This window comes from Podarcis tiliguerta (assembly GCF_965153285.1).
Source record: "Podarcis tiliguerta genome assembly, chromosome: 2".
NCBI classification, from domain to species: Eukaryota; Metazoa; Chordata; class Lepidosauria; order Squamata; family Lacertidae; genus Podarcis; species Podarcis tiliguerta.
The window spans coordinates 41882548-41900560 of NC_139535.1; the positions used below are offsets into that span (position 1 = coordinate 41882548).

Here is an 18013-nt window from a genome sequence, read left to right on the forward strand (position 1 = left end):
GTGCATCTATACTCATTACTAGTTGTCTCTGTGTGTACTGCGCTTTTTGGTAGGTATTCCTGGCCTCTGAGTATTGTGCTTGTGTCCGTTGTGCAAGTGGACTAGTGTCCAGTTTATGGAATTGCATTTGATTGATAGAGATGGCTTCCCTTCGCTTTCTCATAATAACGTGTAACAAAGTTACTACAGGTTAGATTTGTAGTAATTTCAGGACCCTAACTGGCCCCCTCTTTTAGGATAGATCTCTGCAAATCTGCTTCCCTTGCCCTTTCCATTTTTCTCACCCTAGTAAATTTATTTGGATCCCTGGGTACAATTCAATTAAGTTGTGTTCATGGAATGAGGTCCACTCACACAACAGGGCTCCCCCACCCCCTGCTTCCTATATGCCCTCTGAACCTCCTAAATCTGCTTTGGATTCTTTGGGCAACCCACGAAACAGGTTTCAAGGGAGGCATGGGGAGGAAAAGGGGAGAAGTCTTGTTGCATGATCAGACCTCATTTCATGCATGCATGTTGAATTCTGCCCCATCTCTTTGCAGAACTGTACTAGTTGAATGAGCTACGCTATTGTAAACTTAAGATAGTGTGAAACAGGGAGCTTAGAGGCAAGGAAGTGTTTAATAGGAAAGTAGTTGGCTCACTTTCCTGCCTTGAGTGAGAGATCAGCGTTCTTTATTGCTTCCTGTCTTAGTAGGAAGTTGTGTCTTGAACTGGTACAAAAGTTTATATAAAGCAAAATCCTAAAAAAAACCATGCATATACTTTGGTCATTATGAATATTTTAATTATCAAAAGTGTTCACGGGCATATGTGTTTCAAGAATAACATTTAGCTTTTAAAAACTCATGCATAGCCATCAATAGGTTGTATTGGAGGCAAATGGTGTTTCAGTCAACACCAGAAAAGCTTACAGTTGTGATGATTCTCAGCCCCTATTGACATCAGCAGCCCTTACGTGTATTGCATCTACCAACCAGCCAGGAAGTGCTCAGTAGCCTGGTGCTGAATGAATTGACCTCTCCCAGCAGTTATCAGTAAAAACATGCTTACCCTCACTGGGTGCCACTGCAAACAAATGATTTCTTGTTCTATTTTGTGATTATTTCTTGATTTATATAACATATTTTTGTTGCATTTCCCCCACAGATGAACAGTGAGCAGAAACAAATAAGAGTAAGTGTTGTTTTTTTAACTTGTTGCAAGATTCTGATAGATTCTTTCTAAAGAGTGTGTACATAAGGAATTAGAAATTATGTAAATATGTCCAGTATCTAGTTGCTGATCTCTATATGGAGAAGTAACATAGGCCTGGTTTGCAGGTCACAGTAAGCCAAACTATGGTTTACTGGGACCATGTGAACAAGTGAGCTGCTTTTCCCCTCCCTAGTATTCTTTACTCATGCACTGTGTGCTGAGCTAAACCAATATAATTTATGCTGTTTTGTATTCTAGGTGTTAGATTATATAGTCAAGCAACGTTTACTTTTTTACTTTTTTGCTAATACATTTTTTGCATTTAACTGAAAGTTGCCTAATTTCCTTAATAACTGATCTGGTCGTGTCAACCAGATTGTGTTCATGATCATTTCATTGTCATTGTCATGTCATTTCAGAACAACTATCTCTTTTTGAAGAATTGTGTTGAAAGTAATCCAGTAGTGCCTATTCAGCAAGAGTGGTTAGAGTCCATGCTCACTTTGGTACCTAATAATCTAATGGAAGGCAAGGGCAGAATGAAATTGGTGGAGGAGCTCTTAGCTGAGATAACAAATGATTATGAAATGAGCATGAAGAGATACATGGGTGAGTTCCACTAGCAATATTGTCTCATGTCTATACAAGTTATATTCCACCTTATGTTTATGTTGATACTGCAAAACATCCATTAGCAAGTTATTTTCCCCATATATACCTACAAATGCTTTTGTAGAACATAAAGCATATTTTATAGCTGGTATTTTATTTTAGAGGAGCAGTAATGTAAATCAAACAATAATAGCTTTCAGCTACATAAAATCTTGACAAAAGAGGTACCAAAAACTACATTATTTTTTTTCTTTATGACGTTTTCTGCATTCTAATTTCCTTCAAAGCATGCTTTTATTTTTGTTCTTCGTAATTGTTGGTATTTGCATAGCACATCACATACATCACCTCAGTACAGTAGCACGTCTGCTAATGTTACTGTCGGGTAACATAAACTTTGGATTTTGAAAGCGGCAAACCTGGAAGTGTTTCACCACGTGCACATGCTCAGAAGCACTCTACCGCACCGCGCACATGCGCAGAAGCGGTCCCTCTGATTGCAGAAACCTCGGGATCCGACCGGAGCCCCGGAACGGATCCTGTCCTCAACCGGAGCTACCACTGTAGTGCTGTCAACAACTGTAGTAATTTATTTATTTTTTTACTTTTATATCCTACCTTTCCTTCAATGACCCCAAGGCAGTGCACATAGTTCTCATTTCCATCTTACAATGATCCTGAGAAGTACTTTAGTCTGAGAGATAGTGAGTCCATGGCCACCCAGGGAAGTTCATAGTCCAGCATTCTAAATAACTTGCATCTTAAGCAAGTGTTTGGTTCTGGGGATCCACATGTAAATGCATGCTTACCTGGCTTTGAGAAGGAGGTATAAGGGTTCTGGCAGTGTTCTAGAGCCATGTCCCCACTCAATTCACCAACCCTGGTAAGCAGGGCGCCAGCCTTTGGGGAGAAGCCATGAGAACTCTAGGACACTGCCAGAGCCCTCACGCTTCCTGCCCAAAGCCTGGTGCCTGCCTTACCCAGCTTTAGCAAGGAAGAATTAGTGCTCTGACAGCAACCCACAGCACTCACTTACCACTTCCCAAAGCCGGGTAAGCCTTTGATCGCAGCTCTGCATGAGTGGGTTTGGGAATAAATAAATGGAGAGTAGGTTTCTTCCACTCGTCATTTATTTATTCCCCACCCCTCCTACCTGCTCAGAGCTGTGATCACGTAAGATAGCTCAGTTGGTAGAGCATGAGACTCTTCATGTCAGGATCATGGGTTTGAGCCCCACATTGGGCAAAAGATTCCTGTATTGGAGGGGGTTGGACTAGATGACCCTCATGGTCCCTTCCAACTGTACGATTCTATGATTTAGTGATTCTAAGGTGCGAGTTACCTGTACTACACCACTGCCATTGTTATCATCCCTATATTGTAGGTGGGGGTTGAGGCTAAGAGATGGTGGTTTACGTGCTTGTGGGTTTTCCAGGGGTATTTGGATGACCCCTGTTGGGAACAGGATACAAGTGAGTTCATAGTTAAGGCAAGACTTGAGCTTGGGATTTTATAGTCTCCACACTGCTGTCAGACTAGTGTTCGACCGAGTGACTCCTCCGGTCTATTCCTCTGACGATGATTAACAACCTGAGCCTTTGATAAGGCTCCAAGCATGTTCCCCCATTACGCAGAGTATCCAGCACAGGGAAGGACGAGATAGTATGAGCTACATGGCTAAAGAGTTTTATTTCTCACTACGCAGACAGAAAAGAAACATCCTCTCTCTGTGAGAGCAGAGAGCAACTGAACAACAAAGGAACAGGAAACCAGTAACATCACATCCGTCTCCTGTCTTCCGTGAGACTTCCAACAGTCTGGAATGTCTCTGGAATGCAAAACAGAGTCTTGTGATTCCAAGAGCACTGCACAGTGGCAACACACAGAAACCAACATCTGTACCCTTACTTGACACATGCCAATATGTTTTTTTTTAAAAAAAAATCAAAATCTCTGTGCTAATATAAAATGTAAAAGTTGTTTTCCCATAGTACCTGAGGGAACACATTAAAAAATGTAAGTCCTGTTGATTTGGTTAGTAGGAAATTTAAAAAAATTAGGTAGCATTCTTTAAAATAATGTTTCCTAATTTATAATATTGTTACTCCCTTCAGTTGTATAAATGTTACAATTTATACATATGTTACAGTGCGAAGTGTTCTTGTCAAACCAAACGTAAAATTGCTTGAATATGAGAAAGAGGAACCTTTGCCGGTTGAACCTATGTGAGTAAATTAAATTAATGAATTCTTTAGGGTCTAATCAACCCACCATTTGAATGTATACCCAGTACAAGGCACCCTACTCACATCTGTAGTTTGCTGGTGGCTAATATTGAGATGGCAATTCACTATGAGCTGGTTTAGACATAATACTAAGCCATAGTTTTGTGTTGGAGACATGGACCTACTCTTGCTTCCCCTGCTTTAGTGCAAATATAAGGAAGAGATTGGAAGCATTCCCCCCCCTGTTTTTTTGCTAACCAAGTTTGTCGTTATGTCCAAACTGGGAATTGCAATTAGTGTTAACTATGATTGATCTGAACGATCTATGATTGTAAACCATGGTTTCAGCCATATTTAAAATTAACTACAGTTTGTCCCAGTTCAGACATAATGACAAATTATGGTCATTTGAAAACAAAGAGCAGATTTTTCAAACATAATTTCATAGACGTTCCACATCATTATTCCATTTGAGTGAGCATATGCAGTTGGAGCAGCAAAAAGATCACTGGAATATGAGGCTAGGGGTTGAAAATATAATCTCTTGAAAATTGAGTTTCCATGTCCTTGTATGGAGATGGTATTAAAATGCATTAAGACCATGAACATGAAATTAGTTACAGCAGGCGGTGTGGGCGGGTTGTGAGGATGTGACCCTGGGCAACAAAGAGAGGAGGGGATACACTGGCTGCAGCTTTAATCACATCTTTTGTGATTAAATTTGTGGATGCCATGTGCAAGAACTAAAGTGTGCCTTAGGCCTATAACATCACCAAAGAGAGCATACTTTTTCATGTGTGAATGCAACATGTGCAAGAACATGATGTTGCAATACTCCCACTCTTTTAAATGGGTCCTATGCAGGAAAAGCTAAGGAAAAGTTGCCTCTGCTATGACCTGGCAGATATTAAAATGAGCAATGCTGTGTCTTGGAGTTGAGTACTCCATTGTGATGGATAACCACAAACTGAAACCTCTTTTTTTTAAACTGGATACGTTTTATTTTTTATTGGGAAACACAGCACTGTCTTTAAATGATCTGAAACATTTAATGTGCTGCAATAGTCCCCCCATCCCCCTTTATAGCATTTGAATTAAATGATTGAGATTATTGGAATTTCAACTTTTGAAACCACAGAGAGGCAGTATGCTTCTTAATACCAGTTGCTGGAAACCACAGGGGTGGGGGGAGAGAATGGCTGCTCACCCTTCCCAGGTGGGTGGTGGTTGCGGACCTTCGCCCCCATCCACCACAGCCAGCGGCAGAAGCCCATGTGCTTGCCAGCCATTAAGTACTGAGCTGGATTCCCTGCCAGAAAGTCAAAACTAAATGGGCCAATTAGAGGCCCTGCTGGAGGGGCAGTGCCTTGCCGCCTGGCCAGCCATTCATTGGCTGTGTGCCATGCCCACGCAGGCAGCAATGCACAAAAAGCCGGCTGTGGCTGCTCTCCGCAGCACAGTTGGCCAAAGAGAATACTGTTGCACTGAGATCTTGCTTGTGGGCATCTCATAAGCATCTGTTGCTGGGCCAGAAAGGCCACTGGCCTAATCAAGCAGCCTCTCCTTCTGTTCTTATGCTAGAAGTGTGCACTCTGTCCTCTTAGCTAGAAACTTTCTGAATATTGAAGGATCTTAAGCAGTTGGTGAAATGGTGCAGCTTAGATTCTGAACCCCTTGCCTGAAAAGTGAGTTCATGTACAAGCCATCTTCATACATTGGTGATTTTAAAGGCAAAAATTATGTATGATCCGCTTCTATTTCCGATTAAGCTTTGTTACATGGGCTTCTGTTTAAAAGCTTAATTTTATTCATTTCCTCCTCTCTCAGAGGATTAGACTTTTCCAGACCCTGGCATAAAAGCTTTCTACAAGCAAGAAAACAGATATTTGCAAATCTACACATTCTGCACCCAACTCTAAGAATTTTACTGGATATTGGTTACAAAACCTTTTCAAAGTTACTTGTAGTAGATGTGTCAAATTTCAGGTAAAGATGTTGTTGCATTAATATTCTAAATATGGTGTGTACGTGTAATTCTAATTAGATTCACATAGCATGAAACTGTGGAAGACAGGAGTGCCTGGCGTGCTGTGGTTCATTGGGTCACGAAGAGTCGGACACGACTAAACGACTAAACAACAACAAAGCATTAAATTGCAGTTTATTTTATGTAAAATATGTTTAATGTGTCATACTAAGACCACAATTCCTATTGAATTTAATTAGATTTACTTCCTAGTAAGTGAGTTTAAGGCTGTAGTCTAATATCTTTACATGCTAGTGATGTAAGGCAGCCAAAATGAAATGTTGCTGCACTTATGATATCCTATAACTATTATTTTCCTATATATTAATGGCAAACTCATTCTCTCTATGGATCCTTATATAGTGAAAGGGGCACCCCTCATGCAAAAGAGTGAGGTATTGGCAGCCTTGGGGAAAACTCCCAAGGTTTTCAGAAGTACAAAATATTTAGGGGGAAAAACCTAAGTGGGAGGGAAACCAAAAACAGCCCTATGAGTACTGACCACGCTCAGCAGGCACAAAATGCTGACTGTTGAGAGACTAACAGAAAACTGAAAGGAAATGGGGAATGGAATGGAGTGTCCTGGAAGTGGGTATCACCAGCTGTCTGGAACCCTGAATAGGAGCATGTCATACTGCAGTGTTTTGTTGAAGGTCCTATTTGTGTTATCTTTGGTTTGGAGGCTTGGTTTTTTGTTTTTTTTGCAACTGATGTGACTAAGAGTCTTGATATATAAGATATGGGCTCAGTATTTAATTTTTTAACATGACGTTTTTATTGTGTATACTAATCACATTTTTTTCTGATAAGCAACATAATTACATGTGTTTCAATGCAGCTTCCCTTTCCAGACCAGTCTTCTCTTCTTAATATATAGGTCCAGGGGCCCAATTGAGTATGAATCTCTTCAGAATGATGTGTCTATAAACTGCTTAAAAACTGAAGAAAAGTTATTAAATACATGGTACCCGAGGGTTATCAATCTCTTCACTAGAAAAGAAGCACTGGAGGGTGTAAAGCCCGACAAAGTTGATAGTTTCTATAATTGTGTGTCTACACTTATGTCTAATCAGGTAACACTAATTTTTCATGTCAGTAACAAATGTGTGTCCTATCTAGAGCCTCTGTTGTCCCACTGTGCATCTTCAGAAGTCCTGAGTTCCCAGATAATTTTAACAGACAAAGAACCCTCTGCCTTTGTTGAAATGCATACAAACCCTCTTGTGGAAGAAGTAGAGCTTTGTGTGTGAATCAGAAATTCTGCACCTGCTTTACTCTACTTCTATAGTATGTACTACTTTTGCAGCAAGAAGGTGGGAGAAGGGAACAGTAGCGTTGCTATATTTCAAGAACTGTAAGTCCAGACACAAAAGTTGTTAACCTTTTTTGGGGAAGTCAACAATGAATTTGTATTGGATGTAAGTTTGTTAAAACTTTTGAAAACTAAGAAAAATTAATTGGCAAAAAAAAAGAAAAAAGAAATTCTGTACCTGCAAAAGTTCATTTCTTCAGGGTGCGTGTGTGTGTGTATGTGTGTATATATATATATATGTATGTATATGAGAGATAATATTTATTGTCCCCCAGCAGCTGGAGATTAATGTTATTTTTTAAAAGCAGGAGAAAATAATATTTCACCATACAATGTTAGGTGTCATTCTGAATATTCTGCATGAAACAAATTAACATTGTAAGTTAATTTGAGCCCTGAGTGTTTCAGCAGATTGGCAGGTAATAAATGGTTTAAATTAATAAATGCAATTCTCTACCAGTGAGGGCCCCAAGCAGACATAATATTTAGGCTGTACACCTGCCAGAGGAGTGGCAGCAGAGAATCCCCTCTTGTTAGCACCCGCAGGAGTGGTACAGATGGTTCCTGTGGTTTGTTGCTCTAAATTTTCATGCTTTACTTGAAATTTCAGAATTTGCATTTTCATATAATTTGGAATTCTTAATGCTGAACTAGATTTTAGGCCTGGTGTATTAAAATAATTATTTAGATGTCTCTAAAATACATGTTGCATGAACTTGCTATGATTGGGAGTGGGGGGTTAGCTTTATGTGGTTATTTATTGGCCACGTGCAATGAAATCTACCTGTAATTTATGTATTTTTTAGCTAAAGGAATTATTGAAAAGAACGGTTGAGGCTTATGTGAAACTATTTGATCTTGAAGACCAAAGACGTCTGCCTTTGTTTAAGATGGAGCTAACTTTTGATGATGAGAAAATGGACTTCTATCCATCCTTTCAAGATCTGGAAGATGCTATTTTGTTTATAGTTCTTTTGATTTCACAGACTCTGCAGGTTGTTTAATCTGTTGTTACTTTATCTCATAAATTCTTTAATAATTTAAGTAACTTACACCTCAGGCCTCATATTCTATATATTTCAATTGAACACAGGTAATCATAAATGTTACATGCCAGCTCCACTGTTGAATGTATTCATTAGTCATCTGTAGCAAAAAGCAAGGGTTTTCCCAGAAGGGAGTTTGTTGTGAAATCCCTGCTGCTGATGCTTGGACATGTATTTTTTTTGCATTGTCCCCACAACATCATTGTCATCAAATGCCGGCCCATACTTTTTATTCATTTTAGCAGATTGAGCTCTTCTGCAAAAAATCAAATTAATAAAAATTATTATACAGTGGTACCTCGGTTTTCTAACGTAATGTGTTCTGGAAGACCATTTGAGTTCTGAAATGTTCAAAAACCAAAGCGCAGTCACAAAAACAAATTGGTTGCAAGAGAGCTCCTGAGATTAGCAGAAGCCACGTGGCATGTTTGACTTCTGAGGCGTGTTCGAAAACTGGAGTATTTCTGGGTTTACGGCATTCGAAAACCGAAATGTTCGTCGACGGAGGCGTTCAAAAACCGAGGTACCACTGTACATCCACAGTCACTGTGGGGTGTGGAGCCTCATTAACACATTTTTGGGGTTGGTGACATTCTGATGGGTGTCCGGTGTCAGCGCTCCCAACTTCTGTTTGCTGCTTATCTCAGCATGACCAAGACATTTTGTTTCTGGCAGACCACACGTGCTGAAAGCACACCCATATTTCAGCAACCTGATTTGAAGAAACAATTCACTCTGGAGAAAACTGTAAACACGTTGTGCTTAAAAAAAATGGCGGTCATGTACATGACCTCATTATTAGTATTGCATTATGGCTGTGGTTTATTCGGGGGGTGGGAGAATGTGTGATTGTGCTGGTAGTGGTAAGGGCTATTCCTATGGGCTGTTCCTAATTCTTTGGGGTGTTGTCATCCATCTCACTCCAAACTACAGACTGATATACCTATCAATCTGGTTCAAGGCCTCAGTATTAAAAATTTTAAAACAAACAAATGGAAATTGATATTCTCCCCTTCTCCCAGAATACAGCCTTCCATTTTGCCTAATGATAGATATCTATTCTTGTGCTGTTGTGCATTTTTTAAAGGGCCTATACACAGATGCAGAAATACCTGCACAAATGTCAGAATGGAAAAGGGTAGTGGAGGGTGCGGTAGGAGCAGTTGAGGGTATGGACAAAATAACAGAGCCCAGACACATTCTGTGAAGCTGCACCCATTGGGCACGAAATGTCTGATTAGCAGTAAATATCCAAATGGAACGTGTGGAATGTAACATGTTAATCAAGCACACATAACAGAACCTGATCAGCCCATTTGTACTATAAAGCTTCCATTTGAAAGTATCCAAAGTGTGATGGCAGAATCTGTAGATGAAGCAAAATAGCTGAACAGTCAAATCCGAAACAAATTGCAAAGAGGCTTAGAGAACAATTTGATTTAAAAAAAGCAATGTGCAGCATGTTTACTCGCAAGTAATTCTAAGTGCATATTAAATTAATGTTGATCACTGTAAGGTGATATAAAACTTTTCTAAAAGTTGAGTTATTCTTTTGGATGTGTTTTAAGGAATCATTGACAAGTTTATTTATTATTGCTTGTAATCATTATGAAATTGCAATTTAAAGGCCATAAAGAACTCTTGCATGTTTTGAACAGAATGTCCAGGCAGTACATTCCTGGCTAGCCGGTGGGACCACAGTTACAACTATTGATACGGAACTTCCTGAGCATGTTATATCATGGGCAAACGCTGTACTGAGGGAAGCAATTAATGAAAACTTGAAAGGGCCAAAAGCACAGTTGGAGTATTATTGTAAGTCATTGGAAGTGGAGCTTTGCAATATAGTGGTCTCAAAATAACCTTGCAAAATAATAGTTAACAAACTTTTATTGTGATGGTTGCTTTGCAGTAGACAAATATGGCTGGCTAGTAGATGGGACTGCAGATGATCGAATAAGAGAATTTGTATCTGAGGAGCATAGTTTTGATGAATATACAGAGGTAATTTTCCTATATAATTACAGGTAAATCCAGCTTGCAAAGCTGTAGTTAGGTATGTTTTGTCTCTGGATTTAGCACCCCCTTTTAGACAGCCACATGTGTGTGACTTCAGTTGTGAAGCACATAAGTAACATTTATCTTCTCCCCAACACTCTTTCCCATGCATTACAACTGTTTATATTTTTTGATATGTTAGATCAACCCCCCCATGTTTTCCAGCCCTGATTTTGAAAAAACCTATTCTTTTTCTTTCTCATTTAAATCATGACATCATCATGCCTGTAGGAATAAAATGGTGTTTGATTCTGCTGCCCTAGGGGTGAACACATTTACATAGGAAGAAGTATAATTTTGTTGCAACAATATTTTTTTAAAAAAGGAAAAATAATTAAATTAACCCCCATAATCATGTACATGTCTGTCCACTGCTTCCTGCCTGTAACAACAACAACAACAACAATAATAATTTATTATTTATACCCCGCCCATCTGGCTCGGTTTCCCCAGCCACTCTGGGTGGCTTCCAACAGAATATTAAAATACAATAGTCCACCAAACATTAAAAGCTTCCCTAAACAGGGCTGCCTTCAGATGTCTTCCAAAAGTTTGGTAGTTTTTCTCTTTGACATCTGGTGGGAGGGCGTTCCACAGGGCGGGTGCCACTACCAATAAGGCCCTCTGCTTGGTTCCCTGTAACTTGGCTTCTTGCAGCAAGGGAACCACCAGAAGGCCCTCGGCACTGGACCTCAGTGTCCGGGTAGAACGATGGGGGTGGAGATGCTCCTTCAGATATACTGGACCGAGGCCGTTTAGGGCTTTAAAGGTCAGCACCAACACGTTGAATTGTGCTTGGAAACATAGTTTTAAAAGAGAAGAAAGAAGGCTGAGGTGACCAGCACCAGCCCTGCTTCCATGAACTCTGACATAATCATACTGGCCCAGGTGCTGATGCCAGGCCTTTTTGTTTGTGCCTCCCATAGTCTGACCCCCTCTTGGTGGTTATTAAGGAGCAGGCTGGACTTTAGCCCCAAGCTCCCAGCAGCACAGCTGGCAGCTTGTGTTCTGCAAGAATAGATAAAATGTATTGGCTGCTATTGGAACGCCCCTCATCTCCTGCTCTCCAAGTCTAATTCAGTTATACTGTATTAAAAGGCAGCGGAAGTTCTGAAGTTCCACATTCTGTCCTATCTGTAGCAAGAGAGATGAGACATTTTGGCAGCAGAGCACTGCGTGTATGTGAGTGGACAAAGGGGAGACAATAGGAGGCCAGAAAGAAGGCTGCAGCAATCCTTACAACCACATCATTTTATTAAGGGCAGTCCTCCAGGGATTGCTTGGTTGGATAGAGCAACGGATGTGACTCTTACTTTTGTATGGTGCACTGCATTCCAGTCATAGAGAAGCCTACACGCACAAATCCCTCCAGGCAAGCACGAATCATTATCACAATTCAATGATCCATGCCAGCCAGGCAAATTACTAAAGGAAGGTGTGGAGTAGGGCCAGTAAGAAATGTTGCCTTGGCAGAGTCCTGAGAGCTGGATAGAGAAGTCTCAAGGGTCACATTTGTCCTCCATGCCTGAGGTTTCCCACCCCTGGTACACTGCATAGGATTGTGGTCCTATTCAAGAACGTACATGTTTTAAAGACTGCAGTTTAAATTAACAAATGTAATGTTCTTTTGAAGTTTATAGATGACTTTTTCAGTCTTGCAAAGGAAATCATGAGCTTGCCAATGATTGCTCATTTCCCTATGGTGCGATTAGACTGTGAAGATTTGAAGCAAGGTTTGAGCGACAAGGCAAAGAGCTTTGCAAATAAATTATTGTACGTAATAGCAGAAAATCACAAATCGGAAAATAAAATGTAAGTAAATCGTGCTATTAATCATCTTTCACTTAAAATAGCTTTTGCCATATATATAAAACATTGTTAATTCCACCCCACCCCGCTTTGTGTATTATTCTCTAGAATAATGCTTGTAATTCACTGTTGCTGCACACTGCGATCCTGGCCTTAAGCTCTGCTGTATGATGTCTACATAGTACAGTGGTGACTGTTGCCCTTTGGGGCTGGTGGGTCAGAAGGCAGGCTGGTCAACAGTAGTTGGAGCCAGAACCAATGACAGGCAGAACCAATGAGTTCTGCCAGAAGCGAGCCCGCAATAAATCACACGGAGTAGGTTCAGTTAACTCTTGATTAGAAAAGCACTCTGTACAGGAGTGCTAGGTCTAATGAGCACAGCGACTCTCTTCAGTAGGTCTTGCAGATACTAAAGGTCCCTGCCTTCCTACAGCTGCCCAGGTCTCCTCCTCTCCAGGGTTTCTCCCAAGCCATCTGAGACTATACCAGTGTGCCTGCCTTTGGTCCTCCTGCTTCATGCCTCTTAGTGTTTCTTATTTAACTGCGGCTCTTTTTATTTTCACATTACTAGCATTCTTGGTTTTGTATTTAGCATATGTTTAACTGTCTTATGTCATATTAAATGCTGATGATTATAATATTGCTAAGCATTTAGATGGTAATTTTACAGATAGTAATTTGTGCTTTCATATATTGTGAGCCACCTTGGAAGGCTTATTCCAGGAAGATGGCATTGCAAGTGCTGAAAATAAGTAAATCTGTAAATAAATAAAATTATATAAGCAAAACAGAAACAACCAAGTTTTAAATGGTGCAAAAGACTATGCAAATAGCTGGGGAAAGTTTGTGAAGGGAGGCAGGTCTACTTGACTTAAGGCGGGTAGCCCTGTGCCTTAGAAGATGGTGGAGAAATGTGCCATCTAATGTGTCAGTGAGATTGACTATCGAAGGCCATTGTAATTCAAGTTGGGATTGAGACAAATAATTCTGTCAAAGCTGCCTTCCATAATGGTAGGTGGATGAACTGCTTAGAATGGTGATACATTGCTTCCAAATGAGTTTTTATGGATTCTGTATTCTGTCTTGAAGTTTGAACACTAGGTGGCAGTCATAGCCATGTGTGTTCCCCCCCCATCTTCAAAGCTGCATTTCCAGATACACTTACCTGGGAGTAAGCTCTATTGAATTCAGTAGAGCTTCTTTAAATGCAATTACTCCCCCCCCATTAGATAAGTTAAATAATAATGTTTATGGTTCAATGAAAAAACAAATTATTTCTCTTAAACTGGCATATATCAGCATTAAAAATTTTTTTTAGGATATGCAAGGAATTTGAGACCATCAAAGTACGTGCATTAAAACCTCCTGAGACAACAGAAGAAATGATGGAAAGCATAGTATATATAGACAAGGCTAAAACCGTAGGAATCCATAGTTTATATGAAAGGATCAAGGTAAGGTATCATATACTTTTAGGGTTGGGTTGTTGTTGTTTTTAAACTAAATGCACAATGATAGGTGGGATGTTGATTTAAAGCCATTTAACTTCAACTGGCTTTTCATTTTGTGCTGTTCCTTCTTCCTTTTTTCACTATGCGTACTGTAAGCGCCAGCATAGTAGAACCCAATAAGCTTTACTCACCAAGTAAACCTGCTCAGGCTGTACAGCTGCAACCCTATCCAACCTGAGGGATGGGTACATATAATCCTCAAGGAAATTACTGAACCATTTTGGTTTGGCTTCTTTCCCCAACCTGGCCACAACTCCTAGTGACTTTGAATGGCTGGGCAAAGGAAAAACAAATCTGCTGGACTTAACATTAGGGACACGGACACACACACACACACAATTATGGGATAAGAGAGAAGGGAAAGCAAACAATAGAAAGTTCTACATGCACTAAAAGGGGAGGGGCTCTTTCCTTAAGACATCTTGGGGTGGGGAGATGGAACACAAGTATGTACAGAAATTCCAACTATGTTGAGTTTTTGGGAAGGAAGGGAGAAAAGGAAGATCCCAGCAGTCTTTCTCAACTGAACTCTAAAGCATCCCTTTCATTGTCTCAGTAAAGAGAGAGCAACCCCCTTCCATCCATCCAGGAGCAGGGTAAAGACTGCATTGCCTCACTGCATCCAGTTAGGAAGCTGCAGTATTCCACTGGGTTCAGCTTGCCTTTTGAATCTCTCTCCTTTGAATATGTGGGCTCTTCTGGGGCAACAGCAGCAGCAGCTGTTTGCCAAAGCAATGTATTTAGTTTCTGTTCTGGAGGGGAAGGTGGGCAGTGGGCCTAAGAGCAACTCAGACTGTCTGGTGGCCTATAAGCTACTTGGGGGCCTCCTAGCATGAGGCCTGCATGCCAAAGCAATGTATTTAGTTTCTGTTCTGGAGGGGAAGGTGGGCAGTGGGCCTAAGAGCAACTCAGACTGTCTGGGGCCTCCTAGCATGAGGCCTGCATGGAAGAAAGATAACTTTCAGACAGGCTGCAAGAAATGGTGGCTCCTGTTAATTTAAAAATAGATATAAACTATTTAACTATTCACTTTTCTAGGAAAGTCAACGGCGAATGAACTACCTCCTAGATGTTTTTACCTTTGACCCAGAAGGCTTGACACTGAATGCCGCTGTCCTACTATGGCCTCAGAATATTAATCCCATCTTTGATGAAAATGATGAAGTAAATATATGCATTTTTATATCAGATACTACACTATGTGAAAAAGCAACGCTTAGACTGCAGGGTTGGAAACACTGGTACTCTTGAGAGCTGATTTTGAAGCCTTCTGTGGGTCATGTCTAACATTAGAGGACAGCTGAAGTTGGTCTGATATCGTGTAGTATAGTGACTCTAGATAATGTTCACAAATCTTGATCCTCATGGATGCCTGCCACTAACTACTTCTCTGTCTTATAGCTTATTGAAAGGTCTAAACGTAAAGGTGAAAGTGACTTACTGGCCAAACGTGAGAAACTGATACTGGAAATAGATAGGCAAACTCGTCGTATGCACGAGTTTACAGAATACCAGGATTTGGATCGCATGCAACAGGTCTGTGGCACATGGTGTAAAGGGGATTTTTTACTTTGCATAAGGAATACACATTCTTTGTGTGTAACGGTGAAGCTTTATCTATGTGCTATAGTGCTAATTAAATTTAGCACTTTGCTGTTGAACAACATAATGGAATTTTGTTGCTTGGATCAGGGGTCACCAAGCTTTTTAGGCCCAAACCAGGAAAACTGTTGTGGGCACTACACATACACCCTGCAACCATGCACACATGACAACTGCATAAGCAACATTCATCATAACCACACACTCATACTTTCCCCAACAGCAATTAGTCTTGAAAAGAAGTGTTATTGACTTTTTTCAAGCCTAATGTGTGGGGAGTGATCTCCCAAGAGAGTGCATCTATGGAGGTAAGAGTCAGCCTCCCCCACCCTGAACTGCAATCTCCATGAAGATCACTCCTCCACACAACAGTTGGGCTTGAAAATAGCCCTTTATTGGTGCCAATATAATTTACCAATATAATATATTTATCAAGCCTATTTGCAGCAGGGAAGGGGTGAGTTATTGAACCTTACCCAGCAAAAAATCCAACAAAATCCATCCATAAGAATCCAACAGCAGCTCATACAGTGGTTCACTAGTACACTTCCAAATTCCACATTGAAGCTCCATTGAATGGTAAAGGCAAATGTAAAGGGCCCCTGGACTGTTAAGTCCAGTCACATTTGACTATGGGATGCGGCGCTCATCTCCGCTTTCAAGATAAGGGACTCAACGTCTTTACCGAAGAATGTTAACTGGCATGGGTGGAAGCATGAGGGCTAATATATTTTCTCCTTGCAGGCACTCAGTAGTCATCTTCATGTATGATATTGAAGTAGCAGTTGCCTTTGCTCTACTTGCATCCTGCACCTTATAGAAAGGGCATTTGGTCCCATTCTACTATTCCATGGTACTCAGCAGCAGAAGCTGCTAGTCCACCATCAAACCACTCATCTCACAAGCCACAGCTGTCAGTCTCTCAACCTCTTGAAAAGATTATTGCATTAAACTAGGGGAATTCACTATTCACATTTATTTAGAAGTAAGTGCTACTGAGTTCAGTAGGGCTTACTCCCAAGTACATGCCTAACTGAAGGCTAGTGCAGTTGGATTTGCCTGTTGCACAACATTAAAACTCTCCCATCTGCTAGCACAAGAGACTTGCACTCACAGGTGAGAAGATTGGATACAGCCTGTTGTCTTGTAATGTTAAGGACTACTACATTATTAAGTGAATTGCCCTGTATTTCTCAAGAGAGATAAATCTGTTTCCAGTATGTGACCGACATGAGAACAATGCAGAAACGCCTTCAAGATGCTGACGAAACTGTTGCCTTCATTAACAAGGAAGAAAAGCTTTTTAATTGGGAGCAGACTGAATACCCAGAGTTGGAGACCTTAAAAGTTAACATTGAGCCCTACCAAAAACTTTTTGCTTTTATATTGAAATGGCAGCGGACTGAAAAAAGGTAATTATATATACAGAAAGTGACTGAAATTTCAAGGGTGCTTTTATTTGTCATAGAAAAATGTGTGACCAAGTTTCTTTTTTAAAATTAAATTCTTCTTTGTTTTAAGTAATTCTGTTTGTCCAGAAGTATGCATTCCTGGCTAATGTAACAAGGCTGTAATTCTTGGTGTCTTATGGTTTATATTTTACTTCACCATGTTATGTGATGGGTTTCTTTTTATGACCCATGATGCATTAAAAACGTTGTTTTTCTTATGATAGATGGATGGATGGTGCTTTTTTAGATCTCAATGGTGAAAGTATGGAAACGGAGGTAGATGAGTTTTTTCGAGAAATTTATAAGACAGTAAGGTTCTTTCAACAAAAGCTAAAGAAAGCTGAACTAGAGAGAAAAAAGTCACTGCAGCGGAGAGCAGTAGTAGAAGAGAGAGTAGAGGAAGAAAAGAAGGACAGCCCAACTATTTCAATGTGTACTGCAGTAATGGAGCAAGTTAAAGATTTCAAGGTAACTGGAGATCTATAAAATTAAGATGGCCTTAACATGGAAAATGTTTTAGAGTCTGTTGTACAAATATTATTTGAGCACTTGAAAAAAATATGTGGCCTCTTCATGAAAGCTCACAATCCCCCACATCCATAACATTGAATAATAAGATACATTAGAAATTATTTGAAGATCTAAGCTACGTCCAAGGGATAGCTCTGTCAATAGAATATGAGATTCTTAATCTGAGGGTTGTGGGTTTGAGCTCCACATTGGGCAAAAGATTCCTGCATTGCAGGGGGTTGGACTAGATGATCCTTGTGGCCTCTTTCAACTTTTCAATTCTAGGATTAAAGATTTTAGATGAATAAAACATAATTTCCAAGTGATTTTAGTTACAACGGTGACAGTTGTTTTGCAATGTGTTTTTTTTTCAACCAGGAAAATATCCCTTTGGTGACTATACTTTGTAACCCAGGCATAAGGGCTCGTCACTGGAAACAGATGTCAGAAATTGTTGGCTATGATTTAACTCCAGATTCTGGAACTACCCTAAGAAAGGTTTTAAAGCAGAACTTGACCCCTTTCCTAGAGAAATTTGAAACTATAAGTATGGGAGCAAGCAAGGTAAGAACAAGCATACGCTTTTCTGCCCCAGCACAGATTATTTTTTATTTAAAAGACTTCTATTCTGCTTCTTAGGACAGTTGCTTCAGA

General features: G+C 40.2%; 1 protein-coding gene across 3 annotated transcripts in view; it reads left to right on the top strand.

The window, feature by feature from the left end:
* DNAH12 (dynein axonemal heavy chain 12) overlaps positions 1 to 18013 on the top strand; it is a 91703-nt gene that overhangs the window by 7254 nt on the left and 66436 nt on the right. For all 3 annotated transcript variants that reach the window (XR_014506315.1, XM_083420181.1, XM_083420182.1), the window contains exons 4-18: positions 1150 to 1176; positions 1617 to 1806; positions 3959 to 4034; positions 5862 to 6020; positions 6938 to 7133; positions 8179 to 8367; positions 10077 to 10233; positions 10331 to 10422; positions 12110 to 12288; positions 13604 to 13739; positions 14835 to 14960; positions 15198 to 15332; positions 16617 to 16810; positions 17074 to 17317; positions 17738 to 17923. Coding sequence is in view for 2 of the 3 variants with exons in the window: in XM_083420181.1 (XP_083276307.1) it covers positions 1150 to 1176; positions 1617 to 1806; positions 3959 to 4034; positions 5862 to 6020; positions 6938 to 7133; positions 8179 to 8367; positions 10077 to 10233; positions 10331 to 10422; positions 12110 to 12288; positions 13604 to 13739; positions 14835 to 14960; positions 15198 to 15332; positions 16617 to 16810; positions 17074 to 17317; positions 17738 to 17923 (2286 nt within the window). In the remaining variant the exon portion in view is untranslated. The remainder of the gene's footprint in view (positions 1 to 1149; positions 1177 to 1616; positions 1807 to 3958; positions 4035 to 5861; positions 6021 to 6937; positions 7134 to 8178; positions 8368 to 10076; positions 10234 to 10330; positions 10423 to 12109; positions 12289 to 13603; positions 13740 to 14834; positions 14961 to 15197; positions 15333 to 16616; positions 16811 to 17073; positions 17318 to 17737; positions 17924 to 18013) is intronic.